This window comes from Oncorhynchus kisutch, linkage group LG15 (genome assembly GCF_002021735.2).
Source record: "Oncorhynchus kisutch isolate 150728-3 linkage group LG15, Okis_V2, whole genome shotgun sequence".
In the NCBI taxonomy this organism is placed as follows: Eukaryota; Metazoa; Chordata; class Actinopteri; order Salmoniformes; family Salmonidae; genus Oncorhynchus; species Oncorhynchus kisutch.
In genome coordinates this window covers 77121344-77149119 of record NC_034188.2, presented here as the reverse complement: position 1 = coordinate 77149119, position 27776 = coordinate 77121344, and the positions used below count along the sequence as shown (strand labels likewise).

At 42.2% G+C, this 27776-nt stretch overlaps 1 protein-coding gene across 5 annotated transcripts; it reads left to right on the top strand.

The window, feature by feature from the left end:
- The first annotated feature begins 181 nt into the window (after positions 1-181).
- Positions 182-26778, top strand: LOC109904910 (von Willebrand factor A domain-containing protein 5A). 5 transcript variants are annotated; one of them, XM_031791134.1, is made up of 19 exons: positions 182-311; positions 7515-7565; positions 10797-10999; positions 11695-11917; positions 12259-12434; positions 12625-12739; positions 13304-13479; positions 13657-13745; positions 13903-14047; positions 17693-17772; positions 18101-18215; positions 18370-18528; positions 18744-18847; positions 19175-19392; positions 19902-19982; positions 21161-21208; positions 22402-22559; positions 24260-24383; positions 24657-26778. In XM_031791134.1, exons 2-19 carry the CDS (start codon positions 7523-7525, stop codon positions 24734-24736), a joined length of 2337 nt encoding a protein of 778 aa, XP_031646994.1. In that variant the 5' UTR covers positions 182-311; positions 7515-7522; the 3' UTR covers positions 24737-26778. The 5 variants fall into 5 exon arrangements, with proteins under 5 accessions (XP_031646994.1, XP_031646992.1, XP_031646996.1 ...); XM_031791132.1 differs by having other exon boundaries at positions 19902-20018; XM_031791133.1 differs by lacking the exon at positions 182-311 and adding an exon at positions 6275-6302 and having other exon boundaries at positions 19902-20018.
- Positions 26779-27776: the final 998 nt, after the last annotated feature.

The following is a 27776-nucleotide window of genomic DNA, read 5'->3' as shown; positions in this document are numbered from 1 at the left end:
TAAATAAATGTCTAATAATACGTTTAAAGCGTTATAAGGTCGTAAAACCCCGCGCTACAGACACAAAAACAACGATTGGTTGAATGGCCCATTGTGTCTTTTCACCAATGGTAAGGAAGATAGCAGGCGTGACTATGAACACTGGCCAATGAGTTGATTGCGCAATGTTTTCTATTGACGTTAATCTTTATAAACCAGGAAGAAGTAGCCTACTCGGATATTAATGCTACACGAACGTAGAAACGGTGTGATTTTATCTCCAGGACCAGTAAAAGGAAACCATTGAAAACTAGCCTATCACATATGTCAAGGTAATACGTTACATGACTGCGTCGTTTATAGGATGATTCGCCTATTTATGTGAAAGCATTCAGGTTCTCAAAATATTGTACATTATATCAGACATTTCGAAATGACGTATTACCTACTTTGCTTATGATTGTCGGTGGCAAGAAATAGCCATTCAATTCAATATCATCCACATATCACACTCCTTATTTTTGGGATGTTTGTTGCCCCCGGTCATGTTGAGGAGACCGGGGGCAATTGTGTGTTAAAATTTATTCTAATCCGCAGAGTCCACTTGAACTAATCCTGTAATTTTTGTATATTAAACACTGGGTGTACTTGGCTTATCCTCAGAGTGTACTTGAGAAGACTCATGAGACCATATGCTAACTGGTAAAATGCACTTCTGGGGGTTCTTCTGTGGTACTCTGGACAGAATAAAATGTTCTTGTTGGTACATTAACCGAAAGAGGTTGGGAAACCACTGCTCTGTTTGACATCAAGGCTATTTTACATGTATTATTTGTATAATTCATACCATCTTTAATTAAAGTTAATCACTTGTACTCATAATTTGGCTGCTTGGCTCAGGATCATTGTATTACTGTGCTACAATTGCCCCCAACCCTAACAGTCATGACGGAACCTGATGTGCCTAGCAAGAGACAGTAATAGTCACATGTCATTCATGTCAATGTTTATCCAACATGTAGTTTGAATTGTTGGATGTTAATGCTCAGGACCGTACAATAAGAATACAAATGAAATACCTGACCTCCAAGTGGCAGGTCGGCCTACCTCCTGACATTATTGACTATTGCATTCCATCCTATTTCACTAGTTCAACCAGAGATTACACTGGCTGGACAGATATTGACGTTATTGCATCAGGCTGCTGTGATTTCATTATTTGTTGTTCACAATAACTTCCGGCTTGGAAATGTAAATTTTTACACAAAGCATCTGTTGTATGAGGAATTACCGTCTGTTCTAGAAAGACCAGTATTGTGTTACTGTACAAAGCAATCATTTATCAGCAACCAGCACTTATGGTGCATGATCAACCAGGGCTCGATACTGCGACCAGAACAGTTGTATTTGTGACCATTTGACTTGGCAGTGCGACACACATTTTGAATTGGTCACAATGGTGCCAATGAGAAATGTACCTGGTCACAGTCGTTTTTAGTTCACAATTTGCTTTTCAAATGTTAATTAAAATTTAATGATTTAATTAAACAGCAATGTGCAATTGACCCAAATTTAACCAACATTCTGAAGAAGCAACAACAGCAGGGGAATTCCCCTGTCAGGGGGGGGGAAACAGGGCTCCACATACAGGGCTGCACAGTTAGGCTAAACACTCCAGTGCAACATTGACTGTCAGTGCCAGTAAAGAATGTTCTTGTGATAATGCTGTTTTTAATCTAGGCTATATAATTGATTATTAATCACAAGTGCGTTGCACACATATAAATCAGAGATCATCAACTATATTCAGCCACGGCCAATATTTTTCTGGAGTGGATGGTCGTGGACCATAACATAATTACAAATCATTTGTAGACTGCATATTGACTGCAAGAAAACCAAATATATTTGACTAAAACAATCATTTGAAACCTTGCATACATTTGTGTACAATCACTTGGGTTTCTCTATTATGCGTGGGAATACTTGGGATGTCCAAAATAAAAATCACTTGGAGCTCATTTCCTGGTGTTTTTACAGTTTTATATCCAACAATTAAAAATATATTTTAAAATGAAAATTTAAGTTCGGGAACCCTGCAATAGTCTCTCTGGAATAGAGAATGCACAGCTTTCAAACGTTTGGTTGTTGAGTGGCGTTGAAAGTGTTATAAAGTGTTGGTTGAATATTTGCAATGCCAAATTCAGTCAACGGAATAAGCCTACCTTAAATGATATTCTGGCCTTGAAAAGTAATTGAAGTTATGGTAGCATATTTAGAAGTTCTACTGCTCCAATATAATTATTCTGTGATTTTATTTCAGTTCAGTTTATATGATAGATGTTGCCGCTTTCATTTTGTTTCCCACTGTGTCAATTGAAGGGTGTTGCACTAGTCTGTTGTACTTGTTGAGGTAAAACCATGTGCGGTTATTATGAGCAAGGCATCAGATGTTTGTTTCAATTTGGTTTTCCATACAAGCGCCTTGCAGTCAACTGTGTTTTCCATACAAGTGCCTTGACGGTCTCCATGTCACCCCTGTTGATGAGGATGGAGTCTTGTCCAGCCTGGTTCCTCCTGAAGTCCACAATCAACTGCTTTATTTTGCTAATGTTGAAGGAGAGGTTGTTTACATGGTGCCACGCCATCAGAGTGCCTACCTCCTCCCAGTAGTCTGTCACGTAGTTAATGGTAATCAGGCCTACCACTGTCGTGTCGTCAGCGAACTTGATAATGGAATTGGAACTATGTTAGGCACGCAGTCGTGGGTACACAGGAAATATAGGAGGGGACTGAGGACGCACCCTTGTGGGGCCCCGTGTTGAGAATCAATGTCAAGGAGGTAATGTTGCCTATATTCACCGCCTGGGGGGGACAACCCATTAGGAAGTCCAGGACCCAGTTCAGACCCAGGGCTGTCAGCTTTGTAATGAGCTTATAGGGCACTATGGTATTGAAGGCTGAGCTGTAGTCGATGAACAGCATCCTCACATATGTATCCCTTTTGTCAAGGTGGGTAAGGGCAGTGTGTATTGCAATGTCGATTGTGTCAGTTTCTTTATTTTCTTTGTTTGGAGAGCATGTGTCTGGTTTCTCCGTCATGTTAAATGTGTGAACTTGCGTGCTTGAGCATATATAGATACACCTGGCCTGCGCTCCAAGATATGGCCGGCCACACCTATTCTTTAGAAGTGCCTGATTTGGGATGTTCATGTCTGTTCACGTTTGATAACTCAATGGGGAGGCTGCATTTGAGCCTAGGAGAACCCACATGTGCTTTGTATGGTAAGGATAGTTTTTTTTCCTGATAAGAGGCCATTTTCTTTTTGAATGCTCACATTTTAAAGTCAGAAGTTTGTAAATATAATTTAATTGTACATTTATCACCATCACCAGCGCTGTGTAAATAAATCTCTATCTGCCTGACTACTGCAAAATCTTTGTCCTTATGACTGCTACAAGGTCCCTATTTTACAGCAGTATGCTGTCTATTTAGTCAGGCAATGCCCACATTATTCTGACATATTTAGAATGTAAAAAATAATCATCTGAATGTCAATTCATAATGCCATTGGGTAGGCCTGTTAAAACATGTTATCCTTACGGTGGTAATATATATATATATACTTAAAAATATATAGAATTATATTGGCTATTAAAACTGTTACATTTTTAAATGTAGGTCCTTGTAAATTACAATTCAGTGCTTGAAAAAGTCATTTTAAAATTGTCTTGGTAATGTCTGTGTAAACCCTTCCTTGTGGCTACTTGCTCAGTCCACAAATGAAAGATCAAATCACCTGCTATTGAAATTATGCACTCGTCATTCGCTTCCCTGTCACATTTTTACAAGGGCATGCTAATTTAAAAGATGGCTTGTCATTATTAGGCAGGTTCTATATGGAATTCAGGCTCATTATGGAACACAGGCCAGGTCATTGTCAATTATAACAAGTGAGACCAAATCATGTGCTTTTTGCAACAACTGAAAAAGTTGGTGTAGAGAAATGTTCCCTCTAAAGTGCGTAGTAGTGCGCAGAAGGTATAAAGTACCTGTCAAAAGTTTGGACACACCTGCTCATTCAAGGGTTTGTCTTTATTTTTACTATTTTCTACATTGTAGAATAAAAGTGAAGACATCACAACTATGAAATAATCATGTTGCAACCAAAAGTGTTAAACAAATCAAACTATATTTTATATTTGAGACTCTTCAAAGTAGCCACCCGTTGCCTTGATGACAGCTTTGCACACGCTTGGCATTCTCTCAACCAGCACCTGGAATGCATTTCAATTAACAGGTGTGGGATTTCTTTCCTTCTTAATGCGTTTGAGCCAATCAGTTGTGTTGTGACAAGGTAGGGGTGGTATACAGAAGATGGTCCTATTTGGCAAGAACAGCTCAAATAAGCAAAGAGAAACGACAGTCCATCATTACTTTAAGACATGAAGGCCAGTCTATCTGGAACATTTCAAAAACTTTGAAAGTATCTTCAAGCACTATGATGACACTGGCTCTCATGAGGACTGCCACAGGAAAGGAAGACCCAGAGTTACATCTGCTGCAGAGGATAAATTCATTAGAGTTACCAGCCTCAGAAATTGCAGCCCAAATAAATGCTTCACAGAGTACAAGTAACAGACACATCTCAACATCAACTGTTCAGAGGAGACTGCACGAATCAGGCCTTCATGGTCGAATTACTGCAAAGAAACCACTTCTTGAGGACACCAAAAAGAAGAGACTTGCTTGGGCCAAGAAACACGATCAATGGACATTCGACCTGTGGAAATCTATCTTTTGGTCTGACGAGTCCAAATTGTATATTTTTGGTTCCAACCGCCATGTCTTTGAGACGCAGAGTAGGTGAACAGATGATCTCTGCATGTGTGGTTCCCACCGTGAATCATGGAGGAGGTGTGATGGTGTGGGGGTGCTTTGCTGGTGACACTGTCTGTGATTCATTTAGAGTTCAAGGCGCACTTAACCAGCATGGCTCTCATAGCATTCTGCAGTGATATGCCATCCCATCTGGTTTGCGCTTAGTGGGAGTATAATTTTTTTTTCAACAGGACATTGACCAAACACACCTCCAGGCTGTGTAAGGGCTATTTGATCAAGAAGGAGAGTGATGAAGTGCTGCATCAGATGACCTGGCCTCCTCATTCACCTGACCTCAACCCAATTGAGATGAGTTTCGCATGAGTTGGACCGCAGAGTGAAGGAAAAGCAGCCAACAAGTGCTCAGTATATGTGGGAACTCCTTAAAGACTGTTGAAAAGGCATTCCAGGTGAAGCTGGTTGAGGGAATGTCAAGAGTGTGGAAAGCTGTCATCAAGTCAACGGGTGGCTACTTTAACTATCTCAAATATAAAATGTATTTTAATTTGTTGAACACTTTTTTTGTTACATGATTTCATATGTGCTATTTCATAGTTTTGATGTCTTCACTATTATTCTACAATGTAGAACATAGTAAAAAATAAAGGAAAACCCTGAATGAGTGTCCAAACTTTTCACTGGTACTGTATATCATCCCATGTATAGAACCACAAGATTGAACTTCACTCAACTTTCTAGAGTTTTCCCTGTTAGTCCTTTTGTGACTAGGGGCCAGTATTTTAATTTTTGGAAAAATAACGTTCCCGTAGTAATACGGGATATTTTGTCAGGACAAGATGCTAGCATATGCATATAATTGACAGCTTAGGATAGAAAACACTCAAGTTTCCAAAACTGTAAAAATATTGTCTGTGAGTATAACAGAACTGATGTTGCAGGCGAAAGCCTGAGAAAAATCCAATCCGGAAGTGCCTCATGTTTTGAAAGCGCTGCGTTCCAATGAGTCCCTATTGAGCAGTGAATGGGCTATCAACCAGATTACTTTTTCTCCGTATTCCCCAAAGTGTCTACGGCATTGTGACGTAGTTTTACACATTGATGTTGAAGAATACCTGTAAGCGGCTACATTGCGCAAGTGGTCACCTGATGCTCCCAGAGTGATTCTCGCGTAAAATACAGAGGTAGCCATTATTCCAATCGGTCCTACTGAAAAACCAATTGTCCCGGTGGATATATTATCGAATAAATATTTGAAAAACACCTTGAGGATTGATTATAAACCACGTTTCCCATGTTTCTGTCGCTATTATGGAGCTAATTTGGAATATTTTTCGGCGTTTTCGTGATTGCAATTTCCGGGCGATTTCTCAGCCAAATGTGAAGAACAATTTCGCCTACAAAAATAATCTTTTTGGAAAAAAGGAACATTGGCTATCTAACTGAGAGTCTCTTGAGTGAAAACATCCGAAGCTCATCAAAGGTAAACGATTTAATTTGATTGGTTTTCTGATTTCCGTGACCAAGTTACCTGCTGCTAGCTGGACAAAATGCTATGCTAGGCTATCGATAAACTTACACAAATGCTTGTCTAGCTTTGGCTGTAAAAGCATATTTTGAAAATCTGAGATGACAGGGTGATTAACAAAAGGCTAAGCTGTGTCTCAATATATTTCACTTGTGATTTTCATGAATAGGAATATTTATGTCCGTTGCATTATGCTAATTAGTGTCAGTCGATGATTACGCTCCCTCATGCGGGGTGGGGAGTCACTTAACACTGTCAACGTTTCCCTTTACTGTGTCAATTGTGATTGAATCAACACAATATTACCCACTATCAATTCAACATAACGAAACAACAAACTACGCAAGAGATTGTCATATGAAGAATTCGTTAGAGTAAGATTCTATTGCGCACAACTGAGCCCATACTTTACACCGACCGGTGCGGCATAACTAATCAGAGCTGCAGTAAGCCTATATGCAAATAGACCATTGCCATATTTGAATCTGTGCCATTCACTTTGAACTGGACTGTGTTTACAGCTGTGGTCTTGAGTAGATGCACTTGTTTGGAGATCAAAGCGAGAGCAGCATGTAGCCACGTGTGCACATTTAGTTCATATCCTTTTCTAGTTAGTGAGTTATTAGCCCAGGTATAGATCATTTTTAGTCAGCAATAGGGAGTGATTGCTTCCTGCAAGAGCACAAACCATGTACATGTGTTGTACTTTGAGACAGGCTTGAATACGCTAAGTAGCCAATAGGCACAGGTTAGCAGAATTTGTCTGATTCTCTGTAATAATGGTTTGGGAATAATAATGCATTATATTTTGAAAAGTGGTTTCTTGCATCGAAATAACACAACATATTTTGTCACCTCCTTGTCTGAAGGACAAGTGGATAAACAGGTTAATGTCAAGCTCTGCATGTTTTAAGTCTTATGGAATGAAGCCTACATTGAACACCACTCATTGGCTGCTACTGTAGGCCGAATGATAAAACGGCTATGTCCATGTTAAAATGTTATGAGATACATTTTTGCATTGTTTTTGATGGTCGGCCACTCTGGTATACCTACATAATGATCAAATAGCCACAGTAGCCTACTTGGCCACACATGGCAATTAACTTCATTAAAGTAACAGGCCGGTAAAAGGACAATGATATGACACCTGACTTCTCCATACAGGAGCCAAAATGGTGAACTGCTGTGGATTGGTAACTGTCAAGAATGAACCAGGTACGGTTTGAAAGCAGACATGATTGTTTACTTCCAGTGTCTGTTTCTCTTCCTTTTTTATGAAATAAATACTTCAGAACATTTCACCACATTTACAGTTGAAGTCGGAAGTTTACATACACTTAGTTTGGAGTTATTAAAACTTGTTTTTCAACCACGCCACAAATTTCTTGTTTACAAACTATAGTTTTGGAAAGTCAGTTAGGACTTCTACTTTGTGCATGACACAAGTCATTTTTCCAACAATTGTTTACAGACAGATTATTTCACTGTATCGCAATTCCAGTGAGTCAGAAGTTTACATACACTAAGTTGACTGTGCCTTTAAACAGCTGGGAAAATTCCAGAATATGATGTCATGGCTTTAGAACCTTCTGATAGGCGAATTGACATCATTTCAGTCAATTGGAGGTGTACCTGTGGATGTATTTCAAGGCCTACCTTCAAACTCAGTGCCTCTTTGCTTGACATCATGGGAAAATCAAAAGAAATCAGCCAAGACCTCAGAAATAAAATTGTTGACCTCCAGAAGTCTGTTTCATCCTTGGCAGCAATTTCCAAACGCCTGAAGGTACCACGTTCATCCGTACAAACAATAGTACGCAAGTATGAACACCATGGGACAACACAGCCATCATACCACTCAGGAAGGAGACGCATTCTGTCTCCTAGAGATGAACGTACTTTGGTGTCAATGTGCAAATCAATCCCAGAACAACATCAAAGGACCTTGTGAAGATGCTGGAGGAAACGGGTATCTATCTATATCCACAGTAAAATGAGTCCTATATCGACATAACCTGAAAGGCAGCTTAGCAAGGAAGAAGCCACTGCTCCAAAACCACCATTAAAAAAAGCCAGAATATGGTTTGCAACTGCACATGGGGACAAAGATCGTACTTTGTGTAGAAATGTCCTCTGGTCTGATGAAACAAAAATATAACTGCTTGGCCATAATGACCATCGTTATGTTTGGGGGAAAAAGGGGGAGGCTTGTGTTGTGTCTTTGGCATCATTAAACTTAAGACTTATTTATCAAATAACTCTCAGTAATTATTATTACGATTTAAACTGATTAACCATGTAACTGTAATTAACTAGGAAGTCGGGGACCGAGGAAGAATACAGATTACAAAGTTATCATTTCCTAAAATAACTTTTCAGATATTTTATCTGATCAATTAGTCTTCGAATGAATGAATTATTTATTTTACCTCACATTAGTCTCATTCCAAACGTCGTAAATTGATGTATGTTTCATCCATACATCAATTGTCTTAAATCATGTATTTATTAAATAACTAAACAATCACAGAAGTGCACACACAAACAAACAAAGTAAATATGGTTACAAGAAATGATAGGGGAATGTGCCCTAGTGGGCCCTAGTGGGCTAAACCGGCATCGCGGCTTGTTAGACAAAAGGGGAGTGTGGGGGTCAGATGAGAAGTCGCGACAGAGTTGATAATTATAAAATTGAAATGCGAATCCTTTGCACATGAACTCTCACTCATTCGGGAACAATTGCAATCAATATATATATTTACGCTCAGTGTGTCGTCTTGATCGCTGGTGAAAAGTTTGTTTATTTTGTAGAATTGTCCGTCTCTCTCACTCTGACATGGTTAGAATGGGTAGTTCAGTAACATTCATTCATGTCGTTATGGATAGATGTTTCAGCGGATGTCGTTCTTCGCGTTCAATGATACCGAATTCCTAGCTGCAGACTAGTTATTAATATCAAAGATTTGTTCTTATTCTGTCGGTATCGATAGTCTAAGAGTTTAACCACGTGGTATGGTTAAAAGATTCAGCCATCTACTCAAACCTTGGCCCTCTCGTTATCAAGGTAAGCTGGTCTGCAACCTTTGTCCTCTCGTGATTGAGAGAAACATGGTCTGTTGAGAAATTCTCATGGTGAGGTTTTATTCAGAAAAGGGCCTGTACCAGGATGCCTTACCTTAACTGGGCTCATGGGCGGTCCTCTGATTTAGTTCAACTCAAAGGGGAATTGGAGTTTCCTTCATTAAAATGTCCAAAATCACACACAATTTTACAAACAGTATCATCCTCACTCATTCATCTTATACAACAATTAGATGTAAACCTCATATCTGAGGTTATTATATAAACAGTGTTATGGTAATGTGGCCGCACCGTCTACCATGAGCTTCACCAAATTGTACCAACCGGACCAGTTCGTAGCTGGATTCTTCACTGATCTTTTATACCTTCTCCGGAACATAAATGTTGTTCAGACCTCAAGTTCTGTGAGGTGGAAGAAATTCCTTTGTTCTCTATGAAAATTCACTCTGTCTCCTCATGGCCACAGTATAGAGACAATCTCCTCCAGGAATTTACGACCTCTCTGACCACAGCAGCCTAGTTGTAGGAGACAGAGAGATTGGGTTGGTGCTCGCTGTACCCAAAGAGGGCAACGTCATGACACTTGCAAGCCGAAGAACACCATCCCAACCGTGAAGCACGGGGGTGGCAGCATCATGTTTGCGGGATGCTTTGCTGCAGGAGGGACTGGTGCACTTCACAAAATAGATGGCGTCATGAGGAAGGAAAATTATGTGGATATATTGAAGCATATATCTCAAGACATCAGTCAAGTCAGGAAGTTAAAGCTTGGTCGCAAATGGGTCTTCCAAATGGACAATGACCACAAGCATACTTCCAAAGTTGTGGCAAAATGGCTTAAGGACAACACAGGCAAGGTATTGGAGTGGCCATCACAAAACCCTGACCTCCATCCTATAGAAAATTTGTTGGCAGAACTGAAAAAGCGTGTGCGAGCAAGGAGGCCTACAAACCTGACTCCGTTACACCAGCTCTGTCAGGAGGAATGAGACAAAATTCACCCAACTTATTGTGGGAAGCTTGTGGAAGGCTACCCAAAACGTTTCACCCAAGTTAAACAATTTAAAAGCAATGCTACAAATACTAATTGAGTGTATGTAAACTTCTGACCCACTGGGAATGTGATGAAAGAAATTACAGCTGAAATAAATAATTCTCTCTTATTATTCTGACATTTCAATCTTTAAATGAAGTGCTGATCCTAACTGACCTAAGACAGGGAATTTTTACTAGGTTTAAATGTCAGGAATTTTTAAACGGAGTTTAAATGTATTTGGCTAAGGTATGTAAACTTCTGACTTCAACTGTATATTATTTTTCACGAAATTAAAAATCTGTTGATCCATCCATCCCTACCTCTCTCAGTGCCTCTGAAGAGTATTGTTGTGGAAGTGAGTGTGCAGGGGCATGTGGCCACTGTGAGCTCCACTCTGCAGTATGAGAACCAGGAGCAGAGCCCTCTGGAGGCCATCTTTGTTTTCCCTCTGCCAGGAGAGGCTGCTGTCTGCAGGTTCAGTGCAAAGATAGGACAGACTGAGGTGGTGGCTGAGGTTCAGGAGAAACAGAAGGTGAGGAGAGATGACAAGTCAATAATGAGACAAAAGTATAATTTATTGCAGGATTTGGGTTAATTTCATGTTAATACCAATCAATAACATGTTAGTACAAGTGTTGTTACTAGTGTAATTAGAGCGTTACTACACAGTTTTAAGAGAAACTTGGTATAAAATGTTACCGGCCAGCTAACCTGGCCCCATTTCCATCATGGCAACCTAATAATCCCTTCATTCTTAATTGGTAAATATCACTCCTCGCCTCTCCACCATGTTATCTGGTGTGTGGTGAGCATTCTGGTACAAAATGGTTGCTGTGTATCACCTAGGTGGGTACCACACATTGATGGTGGATGAGATGAGTTTCCCCCTTACTATGTAAAGTGCTTTTGGTACCTCAGTTGGTAGAAAGGCTCTATATAAATCCAATCCATTACTTATAATTATCACTTTATGGTTAACCAGCAGTCTATGACCTAGGGGCCTTCAAAAGTTATTCAGATGTTTGTTGACAGCTCTCTGCTCTCAGTATTAGACTTTGACCCTGTAAAACTGGTTCCCAACCTACTGCTTTGTCAAAGCGACTCTCTGTCAAACCCCATTGACCTGACTAGTGTCAGTCACACGGCACCCTCCCCTGGATGTATGCTACTGTTACTATACTGTGTCAGGTTGATGATGCGTCCTTGTGTTCCTCTGTCCCTCCTCAGGCACAGGAGCAGTATGATGATGCATTGAGTTCGGGCCAGCAGGCCTTCCTATTGGAGGAGAGTGATGAGAGCCCGGACGTGTTCAAGCTAAGTGTGGGCAGTCTGCCTCCAGGGGAGAAGGCCTCTGTCAGCCTGGACTATGTGACAGAGCTGGCTGTACAGGCTGACGACGGCCTGAGGCTCTGCCTGCCCGCCGTGCTCAACCCCCGTTACCAACCCCAGGGTAAGAACATGGGCCCCTGTATAGAGACACAAACCACTAATACATCATAGGGCAGTGTAAAACAAAGTAAAACCCTTGTGGGCAGCAGTGTGACTAGGAACCAGTACCTGGTCCCATAGGGTGGTGGTCCTCACTCCTGCTATTGGAGACCCACAGGGGATGGTAAAGGCTTTCGTTACAGTCCCGTTTTAATGAATGAATCATTATTGAATTCATCAAGGTCTTGGTGCGTTGTTGATGAGATGAAAGGAGTGTTAGTGTTGGGCTGGAACAAAAACATTCTAATCTGTGGGTCTCTCTCCCCTCTCTCTTCCTCTCTCCCTCACCCATCTCTCTCTAAGGGTCAGACAGTGGTAGTGGTGGCAGTGCCCAGCTGTCCTCGGTGCCCGCTGGTTCTGTCCCCTACAGTCTGTCCCTCCGTGCCCATGTGTCGTCCCCTCATCCCATCTCTAGAGTAGAGTCCAACTGTCCCCTGGACCCACTCAACTACCTCAACACAGAGAAAACCCAAGCCACGGTACTGTGTGTGTGTGTTCATATGCATGTGTAAGTGTGTTGCTTTACGTACGTACGTATGAATGTGTACACTGTGTGTATGTCTGTGTGCTTGCACTCTCACTATCACCATAAACCATCAGAATCCTTCATAGTTGTTCAATTCCCTCTCTGACTGCTCTGCCTTCATGTGAATGTTGTTCTAACTGCAGGTCAGTCTGGCTGCAGGTCATCAGTTTGACCGGGATGTTGAGCTGTTGTTGTATTACAAAGATACCCATCAGCCTACTGCTATAGTAGAGGCAGCACAGGCTTCGGCCAAGCCAGGTGAGGGGGGTGTACTCTGTTGTAGATTGGTGTATATGGTGTACATAGTCTATCGGTAAATAGCCCACCCATTTTTACCTACCTCATCCCCATACTGTTTTTATTTATTTACTTTTCTGCTCTTTTGCACACCAGTATCTCTACCTGTACATGACCATCTGATCATTTATCACTCCAGTGTTAATCTGCAGAATTGTAATTATTCGCCTACCTCCTCATGCCTTTTGCACACAATGTATATAGACTCCCCTTTTTTTTCTACTGTGTTATTGACTTGTTAATTGTTTACTCCATGTGTAACTCTGTGTTGTCTGTTCACACTGCTATGCTTTATCTTGGCCAGGTCGCAGTTGCAAATGAGAACTTGTTCTCAACTAGCCTACCTGGTTAAATAAAGGTGAAATAAAAAAAATAAAAAAATGAGATCAATGAGTAGTCTAGTCTACTACCATCATCCATGTTTATAGAGAGGGACATGGTGAGACTGAAGGAGAGGCGTCTTATAGAAATGGAGAAAAACTGTTGGACACTTTCTTTCTCCTTCTTTCTCTCGCCCCCCCCCAGGCTCTCTGATGGGTGACCCAGTGGTCATGCTGAGCTTGTACCCAGAGTTCCCTAAGGATGTGATGTCATCTATGACCTCACACGGGGAGTTCCTGTTCGTAGTGGATCGCTCTGGCAGCATGGAATGCCCCATGCACCTTGGGTCTGGGTCACAGGACCGTATTAGCAGTGCCAGGGTATACACACACACACACAACCCTATTCTAGTGAATGAACAGCTCAATCTGCACAGGATTCACCACATGGTAGTTTGGCGTTAAATCCAGTACACAGTGGTTACTCTGTACTAGTTCTTTAAGACTGTCCTATAAAGTTTGAAGAGTAAAGACACTTGTTGGACTTCTCTCTTGCAGGAAACTCTGCTGCTCTTGCTGAAAAGCCTGCCCATGGGCTGCTACTTCAACATCATCGGCTTTGGGTCCAGTTATGAGTCCTTCTTTCCGTGAGTGTTTTCTCCTTCCAACCCCTGTTTCAATCTTGTTTACATCTAATAATTTGCAGCAGGTAGGGGAAGGATTCAAATGTCCATGGCTTGGGTCTGTAATATGTTGTGGTAATGACCCTTTGACCTTGTGTGTGTATATCTATCTGGACGTCAGTAAGAGTGTGGAGTACAGCCAGAAGACTATGGATGAGGCTCTGCAGAAGGTGAAGGGAATGAGGGCTGACCTGGGAGGTACAGAGATCCTCCAGCCTTTAAAACATATCTACAGCCAGCCCTGCCTCCCCGACCAGCCCAGACAGGTATCTAACACACCTTACATTCCTTACAGTGCCTTACCGAGTGGCGCCGCAGTCTAAGGCACTGCATTTCAGTGCTAGAGGCGTCACTACAGACCCTGGTTCGATTCCAGGCTGTATCACAACCGGGACATGATTGGGAGTCCCATAAGGCGGCGCACAATTGGCCCAGCTTTGTCCGGATTAGCGTTTGGCCGGGGTAGGCCGTCATTGTAAATAAGAATGTGTTCTTATCTGACTTGCCTAGTTAAAAAGCAATAATAATATACACAAACACTCCCACAGAGAAATGTCTGTACTTTCTGTAACAATCCTTCCATTGTAACAGAACCTCATGCGTTGCTTTACTGTGGGTTATACAATGACAGTAGGGATGATGTTTTTCGTCAGCTGTCCAGCCAAAATGATAGTTAAAATGATCTAGATGAAAATAATAAATTGTGTGCAATGTTATCAGGTAACAATAATGTAAATGCCTTTGCTAAAGCCTGCCACCGTATCCTCCAACAGGCATTTCTTTGGAAGTTTCTGAATGTCCTTTTATCTACTTTAGTTTATGCATACGTGTATAGATGCCGCAATGTATAACGACTGTTACCCAAAATACAGATGATGTATTTTTGATGATGCCAAAGGAACGACTGTACCATGTTTGACTAGGTTTGTTTTTTGGTGTCTCAACTATCTGAGTGGTCAACAAAAATCTGTCAGTTATTGTATCATTGTGGAGTGGCATTTAAATTTTTTAAATCTCACTCATTGGCCTTCTATATACCTCACACACACACACACACACACACACACACAGTGATTCATTCAGGTTCCTCTTGAAACACCTGAAACTCCTCCCACCTTTCCATGTGTAACACGCAGGATATGAACCCTGGTCTCCAACGGGAGCAACCAAAGTCTTAGACCATGAGGGAGTTCCCTTTTAGGTTTTGGGCATGTTTAGTTAGAGTAACACCCTAGCAAACAGTGTATTTTGAGTGTGGTATTTACAGTAACACGCCTGGCTTACTGGGAGACCAAATAGACCTGTGTTTCTAGTTACTAAGGAAACATTCTCAGTATCAGTGCTGCACGTACATTATTTAACGTTGACACATCAACATACCCGCTGTTACAAATCCCTTTGGCTCTAGTCTAGGGGGGATGGCAATGAGACCCGTAACATAACTCATGCAAATTATAACAGTGAAAAAGTAGCAGAAAAAGGGACTGAGCTGGACCCAAGGAAAGAAACAAATTTCCAAAAACACCCCTAAGCTAGACTAGCCTACTTCAATACAGCTAACTAACCAAAAATACAGTGGGTGGTCCACCCAGTTCTAACTAGTGTTCTTAGACAAAGTATTCCTTCGGGTAGTGTATGCCCATGGGCGACTTGTCTAAGTACCCCCTTTTCCCACCAGCAAACAAACAGTCAAACACCATAACAATAACTAATACTCACAGGGTAATGGACAAAGTGACACGTAGTTGCTAAACCAAACAAGAGATCTACAGAGAGATTGAGCTCTAGAGTAAATAACTGACAGGGTTTTTAAACCAAGGGAATGTGATAGGGTAAGGGAAAAGGAGCAGGTGTCTTCTGATTGGTGACTGATTGGAGAATGATGATTGTCATCTGTGAGGGGAGAAGGAGAGACAAGAAATACACACAGGATACACACAGGATACCTGTATCTGTAACACTCCCACCCTTAAAAGAGCAACCCCGGGGATTGCGACCACAGTATTTACAAAACATTCAATAAATATAATTTTTAAACACGAGACAAAGCATCTGTCAACACTTTTTTAGAACCTTTTTTGTGGCGGATCTCCAAATGATAATTTGCACAATAAGCGCCCAACGCATAAGGCGCTGGTTCTGGTTGTACATCCGGTGGAGAAACACTAAGGGGTTATGGTCAGTATATATGGCCACTGGTAGGGCACTGGAACCAATATATACTTTAAAGTATTGCAGAGCTAACAACAAAGCTAAAGCTTCTTGTTCGATGGTTGCATAGTTTCTGACATTTGTTAAATTTACAAGAAAAATAACAAACAGGATGATCCACTCCACTTGTCCTGCTGCAGTAGAACAGCACCAGCACCTCTGGCACTAGCATCTACCTCCAGTTTAAACGGTTGTTCAAAATCCGGAGCAGCAAGTACAGGGGTACTACATACGAGTGCTTTCGCAGTATCAAAAGCTACCTTAAAATCAGGGGGGCACTCAAATGATCTAGCTGGACTGAGCAAATCAGTCAATAGAGCAACTACAGCAGAGACATTTTTACAGAAACTACGGTAGTAGCCAACCATCCCTAAAAAGCGGCGTAGCTCTCGTCTGGTGGTAGGTGTGGGAAATGCAGTTATAGCCAAGACTTTGGCATCAACAGGGCGCACCTGTCCATGGCTGACCTCTTTGCCGAGATTGGGAAGGCTACTGTTACCTAACTCGCACTTTGCCAAGTTCAGGGTTAGAGAAGCAGCTGCCAAACATTCACATACTACCCTTAGAGAGTCAACATGATCTGAGGTCCAACTTAGTTACATAAGTCACAGCACCAACAGTGTCGATACAGTCGTCCAGTCTGGATAAAGGGAACGAATCTGGCATTGTGACAGAGTTTACCTTTCGATAATCCGTACATAATCTGGATGTACCATCAGATTTATGAACCAGAATGCAAGGAGAACTCCAAGGGCTTGAACTTGGCTTAGCCACGTCATTCTCCAACAAATATCTCACTTCATCCCGCATTATCTTCCTCTTAGAAGCATTGATACGATATGGGTGTTGCTTGATAGGGGCAGCATTTCCAACATTAATGTCATGTTCCAACACGTTGGTGCGAGTAGGAACGTCATTAAAGAGACATGGAAAACTGTGTAGTAGCCTCACAATATCGTCGGCCTGTCCGTCCGTTAAATGAACCAGACCTGGAGAGACAGCAGCATTTCTGAGTTGGGCAATCAAATGCACTGCTGCTGAGTATTGCACAACTCTAATCCATCTCCATCAACATCATTAATATGACAGCCCACTATCATAGCAGTAGAAGCAGAGGAGACAGCAGTACCTTCCACTGTTTTTGAACTATCTACCTGGGTGATGGGTCGGGTGTGGTATGCTTTCAACATGTTAATGTGGCACACCCGATACTTGCGTTTCTATCAGGAGTTTGAAGCACATAATCAGTTTCACTTAATTTCTTTTCAATGAAATACGGACCAGAGAAACGAGCTGACAGTGAAGATCCTGGAACAGGCAAAAACACCAGTACTTGGTCACCTGGCTGTAGTGGACGAGAAACAGCCTGTTTATCATAATGTATTTTCATACTCCTCTGTGAGGCAGAAAGAGAACGGCATTTGGAGCTCAAAATGCGCCAGATGGAACTGGAGGCAGAGACCGCGAGGCCTCCTCACCAGCTGTCTTCCAACACTTTTGATATTAGTAGGCAGATTGCCTCAGTACCTTTGTTCAGAGAGTCAGAGGTTGACTCCTATTTTTGTGTTTTTGAACATGTAGCCGTAGCATTGAAATGGCCTGAAGAGGTATGGTGCCTGTTACTTCAGTGTAAATTAACTGGTAAAGCCCAATAAGTTTTTTCAGTGCTATCTCCGTAACACCTGCTCTGTCCTCCACAGCTCTTCTTGTTCACTGACGGTGAGGTGGGGAACACCAAGGAAGTCCTGGATCTGGTGAAGACGAATGCCGGTTCTCACAGGTGGGCCCACAAGCACTGTTTCCCCTATCATTACCTAGTTGGGGCAGAGATCCCATAGCTAGGTCTGTCACCTCCCACCTGAAAGAATTGGACTAACTGGTTTTAATGGAGTTTGTTACAGAACCCACTGCGCCTGTCTGGAAAGTAAAGGTCAAAACACTGGTATTTTTGACTCAAAAGATGAATTGTAAAACCCAATCTAAAGTAAACCTACCCAACCTGTCTGTGTTTTCAGTCACCCCACGAGGACAAGAAAATGATACAAGTGATATGGATTTTGGTGTTTGATAACAACAATAATAGTGATTCCTGGGTGTTTCCCTGTCAGGTGTTTCTCCTTTGGGATCGGGGAGGGGGCCAGCACTGCTCTCATTTCTGGGGTGGCCAAGCAGGCCAGAGGGCACGCACAGTTTATCACAGGACAGGACAGGATGCAGCCCAAAGTAAGAGAGCGTATCAGTGTGTGTACATGTGTAAATGGAGGGCTGTATTGGTTATAAACATTTATCACCTTCCTTATTCTCTCTTGTTTTATCTCTTTCCTTTTTTAATGATGTTTTTTACCACTCTCCCACCTCCTTAACACTCCTCCCTCAGGTGATGCAGTCTCTCCGGTTTGCCCTGCAGCCAGCTGTGGTGGACATCTCAGTCAAGTGGAATGTCCCAAAGGAGGTGTCTGTCACCCTTCTGTCTCCACCAATCAGAGTGGTCTTCCAGGGTCAAAGGGCGCTTCTGTATGCCCAGCTCACTGGGGAGGTGAGGACTCTGCCTTCTACTGTTATGAATGTTAATATTGTTTAACATGCATTATGTCAATGTTCAAATGACACTGGTAAGGTGCTTAACTTATTTGCAAGACAACTATTTTTTGGGTCACGGTCCACGTGTTTCACTCAACCCTGTATTTCCTTGTTTTCTTTCTCTCATTCTGTCTGTCTTTCTCGCTCTCTCTCATTCTCTCCCCTGCTCAGAGCTCGGGGGACACAGAGGGCTCGGTGACAGTGAAGTACAGCCTGGCCAAGCAGCCTGTTGAGAACCAGCTGAGCTTCAGTCTTAAGCCTGCAGAGGACACTGGGTAAAAACAACACTGCAGGCCTTGGTCAGATGCATTTTAAGGGAATGTGCCACTATTTACAGGCAAGACTGCTATGATGCTCCATTAACAGAAACTGTGCCAGCACTTCTAATGCACTTCAGCTATGTAGTATGGTTTGATATATATATATATATAGTACTGTAGGTACCCCCATCTTATCATCGACCCTCCAACTCCCCCACTCCACCGTCTTAATCTCTATATCCGTCCTCTCCCCCACTCCACCCTCTTAATCTCTCTATTCCTTCTCTCCCCCCTCTTAATCTCTGTATCCCTCTAATTCTTCTCTCTATCCCTCCTCTCCAGAATGACCGTCCACAGGCTGGGTGCTCGAACCCTAATCCAATCCCTGGAGGTGGAAGAGAGGGAGCAGGATGGTGAAAAGGAGGGTGCGAAAGAGAAGGTGATAGAGCTCAGCGTCCAATCAGGAGTGAGCAGTGCCTTTACTGCCTTCATCGCTGTCCACAAAGGAGATGGAGAGGCCCTGCAAGGACAGCTGCTACGCAGACATGTCCCCACACCAAGTGAGTGAGTGTTTGTGTGACGGGGAGAGGCCCTGCAAGGACAGCTGCTACACAGACATGTCCCCACTCCAAGTGAGTGAGTGTTTGTGTGACGGGGAGAGGCCCTGCAAGGACAGCTGCTACGCAGACATGTCCCCACACCAAGTGAGTGAGTGTTTGTGTGACGGGGAGAGGCCCTGCAAGGACAGCTGCTACGCAGACATGTCCCCACACCAAGTGAGTGAGTGTTTGTGTGACGGGGAGAGGCCCTGCAAGGACAGCTGCTACGCAGACATGTCCCCACACCAAGTGAGTGAGTGTTTGTGTGACGGGGAGAGGCTGTGCAAGGAAATTATTTTATGCAGATATGTAAATGGCGCTAAATAAATTGTAACCGCGAGCTGAAGTGTCTCAATCTGTGCCCCCTGCACGTGTAAGACAGAATCCTCATAGTTTAGTCATTAATGAGTTTGGTGTGTGTACCTTCATGTTTGTAACCCAGTGACCTGTGTTTTTCCCTTCTTTCTCAGTGTTGTATCACAGCTCCATGCTCATGATGCAGCAGTGTGCTATGCCCATGTTGATGGCGTGTAGTCTGAGAAGTGTCCCAGGCAAGTTAAAGTTGAGCAAAAAGAGCAAACGTAAAGGTCAGCACCGAGTTTATTTGTTTAAAAAACAAGTTACATGTCTCCATTTCAATATGCTTACGTATCACTAGTATGAGTTAATACTAAACCCTGTTAATATGATCCCTGGTCATTTGTATTAAGATTGTGATCTTATGGGTTCATGTTTAAAGTCTGCATGTTTTGATGGAACTACATGTTTTATTAATTTCAGGGTTAATTCAAATAATTCAGTTTTACAAAATGTGTTTTGACACATTTCATAACTTTTACAGAAATGTTGGAATCAACATGGTTCATGTTGAATTATACTGAACAAAAATGCAACATGCAACAATTTTAATATATTTTACAGAGTTACAGTTCATATGAGGAAACCAGTCAATTTAAATGCATCCATTAGAACCTAATATATTGATTTTACATGACTGGGAATATAGATATGCATCTGTTGGTCACAGATACCTTAAAAAAATTGGGCCTTAGGATATCATCACGGTATTTTTGTGCATTCAAATTGTCATCGATAAAATGCATTTGTGTTCGTTGTCCGTAGCGTATGCATGCCCGTACCATAACCCCGCCACCATCTGTTCACAACGTTGACATCAGCAAATCACTCACCCACACAACACCATACACATGGTCTGCAGGTTGTGAGGCCGTTTGGACGTACTGCCAAATTTTCTTAAAAGGTGTTGGAGGTGGCTTATGGTAGAGAAGTTAACATTCAATTATCTGGCAACAGCTCTGGTGGACATTCCTGCAGTCAGCATGACAATTGCATGCTCCCTCAACTTGAGACATCTGTGGTGTTGTATGAAAAAACTGCACATTTATTGTCCCCAACACAATATCATGCTGTTTAATCAGCTTCTTGATATGCCACACCTGTCAAGTGGATAGATTATCTTGGCAAAGGGGAAATGCTCACTATCAGGGATGTAAACCAATTTGTGCACAACATTTTATTTGAGTTTACCGAAAATTTCCGGCATCTTTTATTTCAGCTCATGAAACCAACACTTTACATATTGCGTTTATATTTTTGTTCAGTGTGTTTTGGGTAGAAGTACTGTAATGATGAATTGTGATCTTTAATAGATAGACTTTTGTTTGTGGGAATGTACGACACAACATAAACAATTTACATGGGGTTTCAGCTTTGGATGATTTAGAAGTATTCGGCTATGACTACAACTGTTCTGAAGGTAATGTTTTATTTTATTTTTATTTCACCTTTATTTAACCAGGTAGGCTAGTTGAGAACACCTTTATTTAACCAGGTAGGCTAGTTGAGAACAAGTTCTCATTTGCAACTGCGACCTGGCCAAGATAAAGCGTAGCAATTCGACACATACAACAACACAGAGTTACACATGGAATAAACAAAACATACAGTCAATAATACAGTAGAACAAAAGAAAACAAAAAGTCTATATACAGTGAGTGCAAATGAGGTAAGTTAAGGAAATAAATAGGCCATGGTGGCGAAGTAATTACAATATAGCAATTAAACACTGGAATGGTAGATTGGCAGAAGATGAATGTGCAGGTAGAGATACTGGGGTCCAAAGGAGCAAAATAAATAAATAACAGTATGTGGATGAGGTAGGTAGATAGATGGGCTGTTTACAGATGGGCTGTTTACAGATGGGCTATGTACAGGTTCAGTAATCTGTAAGCTGCTCTGACAGCTGGTGCTTAAAGCTAGTGAGGGAGATGTGAGTCTCAAGCTTCAGAGATGTTTGCAATTCGTTCCAGTCATGGGCAGCAGAGAACTGGAAGGAAAGACGACCAAAGGAGGAATTGGCTTTGGGGGTGACCAGTGAGATATCTGCTGGAGCGCGTGCTACGAGTGGGTGCTGCTATGGTGACCAGTGAGCAGAGATAAGGCGGGGCTTTACCTAGCAGAGACTTGTAGATAACCTGTAGCCAGTGGGTTTGGCGACGAGTATGAAGCGAGGGCCAACCAACGAGAGCGTACAGGTCGCAATGGTGGGTCGTTTATGGGGCTTTGGTGACAAAACAAATGGCACTGTGATAGACTGCATCCAGTTTGTTGAGTAGAGTGTTGGAGGCTATTTTATAGATGACATCACCGAAGTCGAGGATCGGTAGGATGGTCAGTTTTACAAGGGTTAAGGGTTAATGTCTGTGTTAACCTAATTCCAAATACCTGTTATTCAAGGAATTGTAACACTGTTTGATGCTCCTCAGTGTTCTATTTATTGTGATTGTATTACTCAAGCACAGCACAAGGATTTTACCGCAACTGTTAGGATTCCGGTTAGGGTGACCCAGTTAGCCACTGACGCTATAATGGAACAGTTAAGATATTAGGCATGTAATCATTTAGATCATCTCTAACCGTTCTAACCATTATGTTGTCCAATCCCATTAGACTTTGACTCTCCAGCCTCAACCTCTAAACCTGTGAGGGACCCTCTCCTCCAGCTGATCTCCCTTCAGAAGGCCTCTGGTTCCTGGGTCCTGGAGGCAGCATTGGCTGAGGTGCTGGTGAAGACAGAGGAGGAGGTGTCCAAGCCAAAGCCTGCACAGGTGGGTCCACAGAAATAAACTGAGATGCCAGGGTTTTTGTTTTGACTATTTTCTACATTTTAGAATAATAGACAAGACATAAACACTATGAAATAACAGATATGGAATAATGTAGTAACCATATGTGTTAAACAAATCAATCTTTTTTAAATTCTTCAAAGTAGCCACCCTTTGCCTTGATGACAGCTTTGCACACTTGGCATTCTCTCAACCAGCTTCACCTGGAATGCTTTTCCAACAGCCTGTAAGGAGTTCCCACATATGCTGAGCACTTGTTGGCTGCTTTTCCTTCACTCTGCAGTCCAACTCATCCCAAACCATCTCAATTGGGTTGAGGTTGGGTGATTGTGAAGGCAGGTCATCTGATGCAGTACTCCATCTCTCCTCTTCTTGGTCAAATATCCCTTACACAGCCTGGAGGTGTCATTGTCCTGTTAAAAAACAAATTATTCTCCCACTAAGCGCAAACCAAATGGGGTGGCATATCGCTGCAGAATGCTGTGCTAGCCATGTTGGTTAAGTGTGCCTTAAATTCTTAATAAATCACAGACAGTGTCACCAGCAAAGCACCATCACACCCCCTCCATGATTCACAGTGGGAACCACACATACGGAGATCATCCGTTCATCTACTCTGCCTATCACAAAGACACGCCGGTTGGAACCAAAAATCTCAAATTTGGATTAATCAGACCAAAAGACAGATTTCCACAGGTCTAATATCCATTGCTTGTGTTTCTTGGCCCAAGCAAGTCTCTTCTTCTTATTGGTGTCCTTCAGTAGTGGTTTCTTTGCTGCAATTCGACCATGAAGGCCTGATTCACGCAGTCTCCTCTGAACAGTTGATGTTGAGATGCGTCTGTTACTTGTACTCTGAAGCATTTATTTGGGCTGCAATTTCTGAGGCTGGTAACTCTAATGAACTTATCCTCTGCAGCATAGGTAACTCTGGGTCTTCCTTTCCTGTGGCGGTCCTCAAGAGAACCAGTTTCATCATAGCGCTTGATGGTTTTTGTAACTGCACTTGAAGAAACTTTCAAAAATCTTGAAATTTTCCAGACTGACCCTCTTTCATGTCTTAAAGTGACGACGGACCGTCGTTTCTCTTTGCTTATTTGAGCTTTTCTTGACATAATATGGACTTATTGGTATTTTACCAAATAGGGCTGTCTTCTGTATACCACCCCTACCATGTCACAACAACTGATTTGGCTCAAACTCAATAAGAAGGAAAGAAAATCAACAAATTAAGAAGGCTCACCTGTTCATTGAAATGCATTCCAGGTGACAACCTCATGAAGCTGGTTGAGAGAATGCCAAGAGTGTGCAAAGCTGTCAAGGCAAAGGGTGGCTACTTTGAAGAATCTCAAAAACAAATCAAAATATATGTTTAACTTTTTAGGTTACTACATGATTCCATGTTTTATTCCATAGTTTTGATGTCTTCACTATTACTCTATTCTATGTAGAACATAGTAATGAAGAGGTGTGTCCAAACTTTTGACTGATACTGTGTATTATGAGCATGATGCACTCACAGAGTATCTGCACGTGCGCTCTATAGAACGACCATCAGCTCTGGACAAGGGCTTGATGAACATTGAATTGAATGTCCCCATGATACCCATGTCTCAGTTTCCTTATTTTCTGTTTCTCTCTCAATCTGTCTGTCTCTCTCTCTCACTCTCTTCCTCACTCAGGTGGACCAGGAGGTGTGGGCCACGGTTCTAGCCCTGGTATGGCTCTATGGTTTCAAGATGGAGGCTCAGGAGGAGTGGCAGTTTCTTGCCATGAAGGCAGTATCATGGATTCAGGCTCAGAAAGGTAGCTATAGCTTACACTCATAGTCCTGGCAACTCTTGTCCTTCTGCCCTGATTGGAAAGAAAATGTTTAGGTGAAAGCAATTTCCTAGTAGGAATCTACCATACTGTATTACTTAAATGACAAATATATTTACATTTTGAGTATAATCATTCACAATACAATGTTGGTGGTATTTTGTCTTCAAACAAGTGTTGAAGATACATTTTGCCCATCCTTGCCAACATGATGCCACAGTATAATGATGCCTGTCCTGGTGATGTTGTGTGTTTCAGTGGCCAGTGTGTCTGAGTGTGTCCAGGCTGGAAACACCCTTCTGGGTTGCCAAGTGCAGAAAGACACCCTGGGGCTCTGACATGTTCACCCTCCCAGTCCTCAATCTGTCCCCCATACGCCTGCTACTCTACCTAGGGTGAGATTTTCACACAACCCTGCCTGCTCCTAGCCCCCTACTCCAAGCAAACTGGTGGAGCTAGCAACTGTATCCGCCTAAACAAGCCTAATTATCAACCTCTTACCTATATCAGCCTATTGTCATTTACTGTTGGGACACTTGTGTATCTCAATGTATTGGTTGTTATTAACATATCACCATTCATCTAAGTGCTACGTATACAGCTAAACTTGTTTAGACTTTGCTTTGGTTATCAATTCCATATAGACTACTGGAAACCATGTGTATGCAGTACTTGTCATCACTAACCAAAATGCTTGGTAAAAGGCCTTATTATTGTATGTATGCATTATCCACGTATATGAGGCCAAATGCATGCAGGGAGAAGTTGTGGATAATATGAAAAGCCAGATGAGTGCCTATCTGGGTGCCTTTACTGTGTGATCATGTAACACTGTCTCTGTATTCATGTAATTCCTCATATACATTACCGTAAAAAAATTTGGGGTCACTTAAATATTTTCATATTTTTTAAAAGAAAAGCACATTTTTGTCCATTTAAATAACATCAAATTGATCAGAAATACACTGGAATAACACATGGAATCATCTAGTTACCATAAGTGTTAAACAAATCACAATGTGAGATTCTTCAAAGTAGCCACCCTTTGCCTTGATGACAACTTTGCAAACTCTTGGCGTTCTCTCAACCAGCTTCACCTGGAATGCTTTTCCAACAGTCTTGAAGGACTTCTCACATATGCTGAGCACTTGTTGGCTGCTTTTCCTTCACTCTGCGGTCCAACTCATCCCAAACCCTCTCAATTTGGTTGAGGTCTGGGGATTTTGGAGGCCAGATCATCTGATGCATCACTCTCCTCCTTGTTAAAATAGCCCTTACACAGCCTGGCGGTCTGTTGGGTCATTGTGCTGTTGAAAAACAAATGATAGTCCCACTAATCCCAAACCAGATGGGATGGCGTAAACAGCATTCTGCAGCGATAAGTGTTTCTTAAATTCTAAATAAATCAGTGTCACCAGCTGGGAAATGACTGACAACACAGCTCTTAGCTCCCTCAGTGGATGCCTACTGGAGAACTTATTTGTATTGCTTTTAATCTTATTAACACTGTTCTAGCTAGCTATTTCTGTAGGTAGCTATCAAGTAAACCCACCCCCACATCATAACACCTCCTCCATGCTTTACGGTGGGAAATACACATGCAGAGATCATCCGTTCACCCACACAGCGTCTAACAAAGACAATCCAGACCAAAGGACAAATTTCCACCTGTCTTATGTCCATTGCTCGTGTTTCTTGGCCCAAGCAAGTCTCTTCTTCTCATTGGTGTTCTTTAGTAGTGATTTCTTTGCAGCAATGTGACCATGAAGGCCCAATTCACACAGTATCCTCTGAACAGTTGATGTTGAGATGTGTCTGTTACTTGAACTCTGAAGCTTTTATTTGGGCTGCAATTTCTGATGTTAACTCTAATTAACTTATCCTCTGCAGCAGAAGTAACTCTGGGTCTTCCATTCCTGTGGTGGTCCTCATGAGAGCCAGTTTCATCATAGCGCTTAGTTTTTTTGCGACTGCACCCCCCACCCCCCACCTTGTCACAACACAACTGATTGGCTCAAATGCATTAAGAAGGAAAGAAAGTCCACAAATTAACTTTTAACAAGGCACACCTGTTCATTGAAAATCATTCCAGGTGACTACCTCATGAATCTGGTTGAGAGAATGCCAAGAGTGTGCAAAGCTGTCATCAAGGCAAAGGGTGGCGACTTTGAAGAATCTCAAATATATTTAGATTTGTTTAACACTTTTTTTGGTTACTACATGATTCCATATGTGTTATTTCATAGTTTTGATGTCTTCACTATTATTCTACATTGTTGAAGATAGTCAAAATAAAGAAAAAACATGAATGAGTAGGTGTTCTAAAACTTTTGACAGGTATCGTATGACTTTACTTGATAAAAATGGATAATAATCTACATCTTTATTGGTCATTGTATCTATCTTCTTAATGACTCCACTCTGTTCCTTCTGCATTGAACCTACATCAGGAGTTACCAACCCCTCCTGGGGAGCCACTGGGTGACCGGCTTTTGAACACACCTGATTAATAGGGTCCATGAGGAGTGTTACAGTAGGTCCCCCCTGATGAGGAAGAGTAGGCTAGAAGACAACTTTTAACAAACACTATATAGACACAAGTATTTGTGTATTTTCAAATTAGTGGATTCGGCTGTTTCAGCCACACCTGTTGCTGGCAGTTGTATAAAATCGAGCAGACAGATATGCAATCTCCATAGGAAAAACATTAGCAATAGAATGGCCTTACTGAAGAGCTCAGTGACATTCAATGTGGCACCATCATAGGATAGAGCTGCCCCAGTCAACCGTAAGTGCTGTTGTTGTGAAGTGGAAATGTCTTGGAGCAGCAACAGCTCTGCCAGTAGGCCACACAAGCTCACAGAACAGAACGGGAGTGCTGATGCGCTTAGCGTGTAAAAATTGTCTGTCTTCTACTGGAACAGTCGCTACTGAAATCCAAACTGCCTCAATGTCAGCACAAGAACTGTTCGTCGGGAGCTTCATGAAATGGGTTTCCATGGCCAAGCAGCCGCACACAAGCCTAAGAGCACCATGCGCAATGCCAAGCGTTGGCTGAAGTAGTGTAAAGCTCGCCACCATTGGACTCTGGTGCAGTGGAAATGCGTTCTCTGGAGTGATGAATCACACTTCATCTGGCAGTCCAACCGACAAATCTGGGTTTAGCAGATGCCGGGAGAACACTACCTGCCCGAATGTATAGTGCTAACTGCAAAGTTGGATGGAGGAGGAATAATGGTCTAGGGCTGTTTTTCATGGTTCGGGCTAGACCACTTAGTTACAGTGAAGGAAAATCTTAACGCTACAGCATAAAATGACATTCTAGACCAGGTATTCCCAAACTGGGGTACGCGCAATGCCGTCGGGGGTACGCCAAAT

Bases quoted from the DNA above. Each gene is read 5' to 3' on its own strand.
- LOC109904910 (XM_031791132.1), top strand. From the start codon at position 7,523: ATGGTGAACTGCTGTGGATTGGTAACTGTCAAGAATGAACCAG. The intron at 12,740-13,303 runs GTGAGGGGGGTG...GCCCCCCCCCAG, and splicing joins ACAGGCTTCGGCCAAGCCAG to GCTCTCTGATGGGTGACCCA. The intron at 22,560-24,259 runs GTGGGTCCACAG...TTCCTCACTCAG, and splicing joins CCAAGCCAAAGCCTGCACAG to GTGGACCAGGAGGTGTGGGC.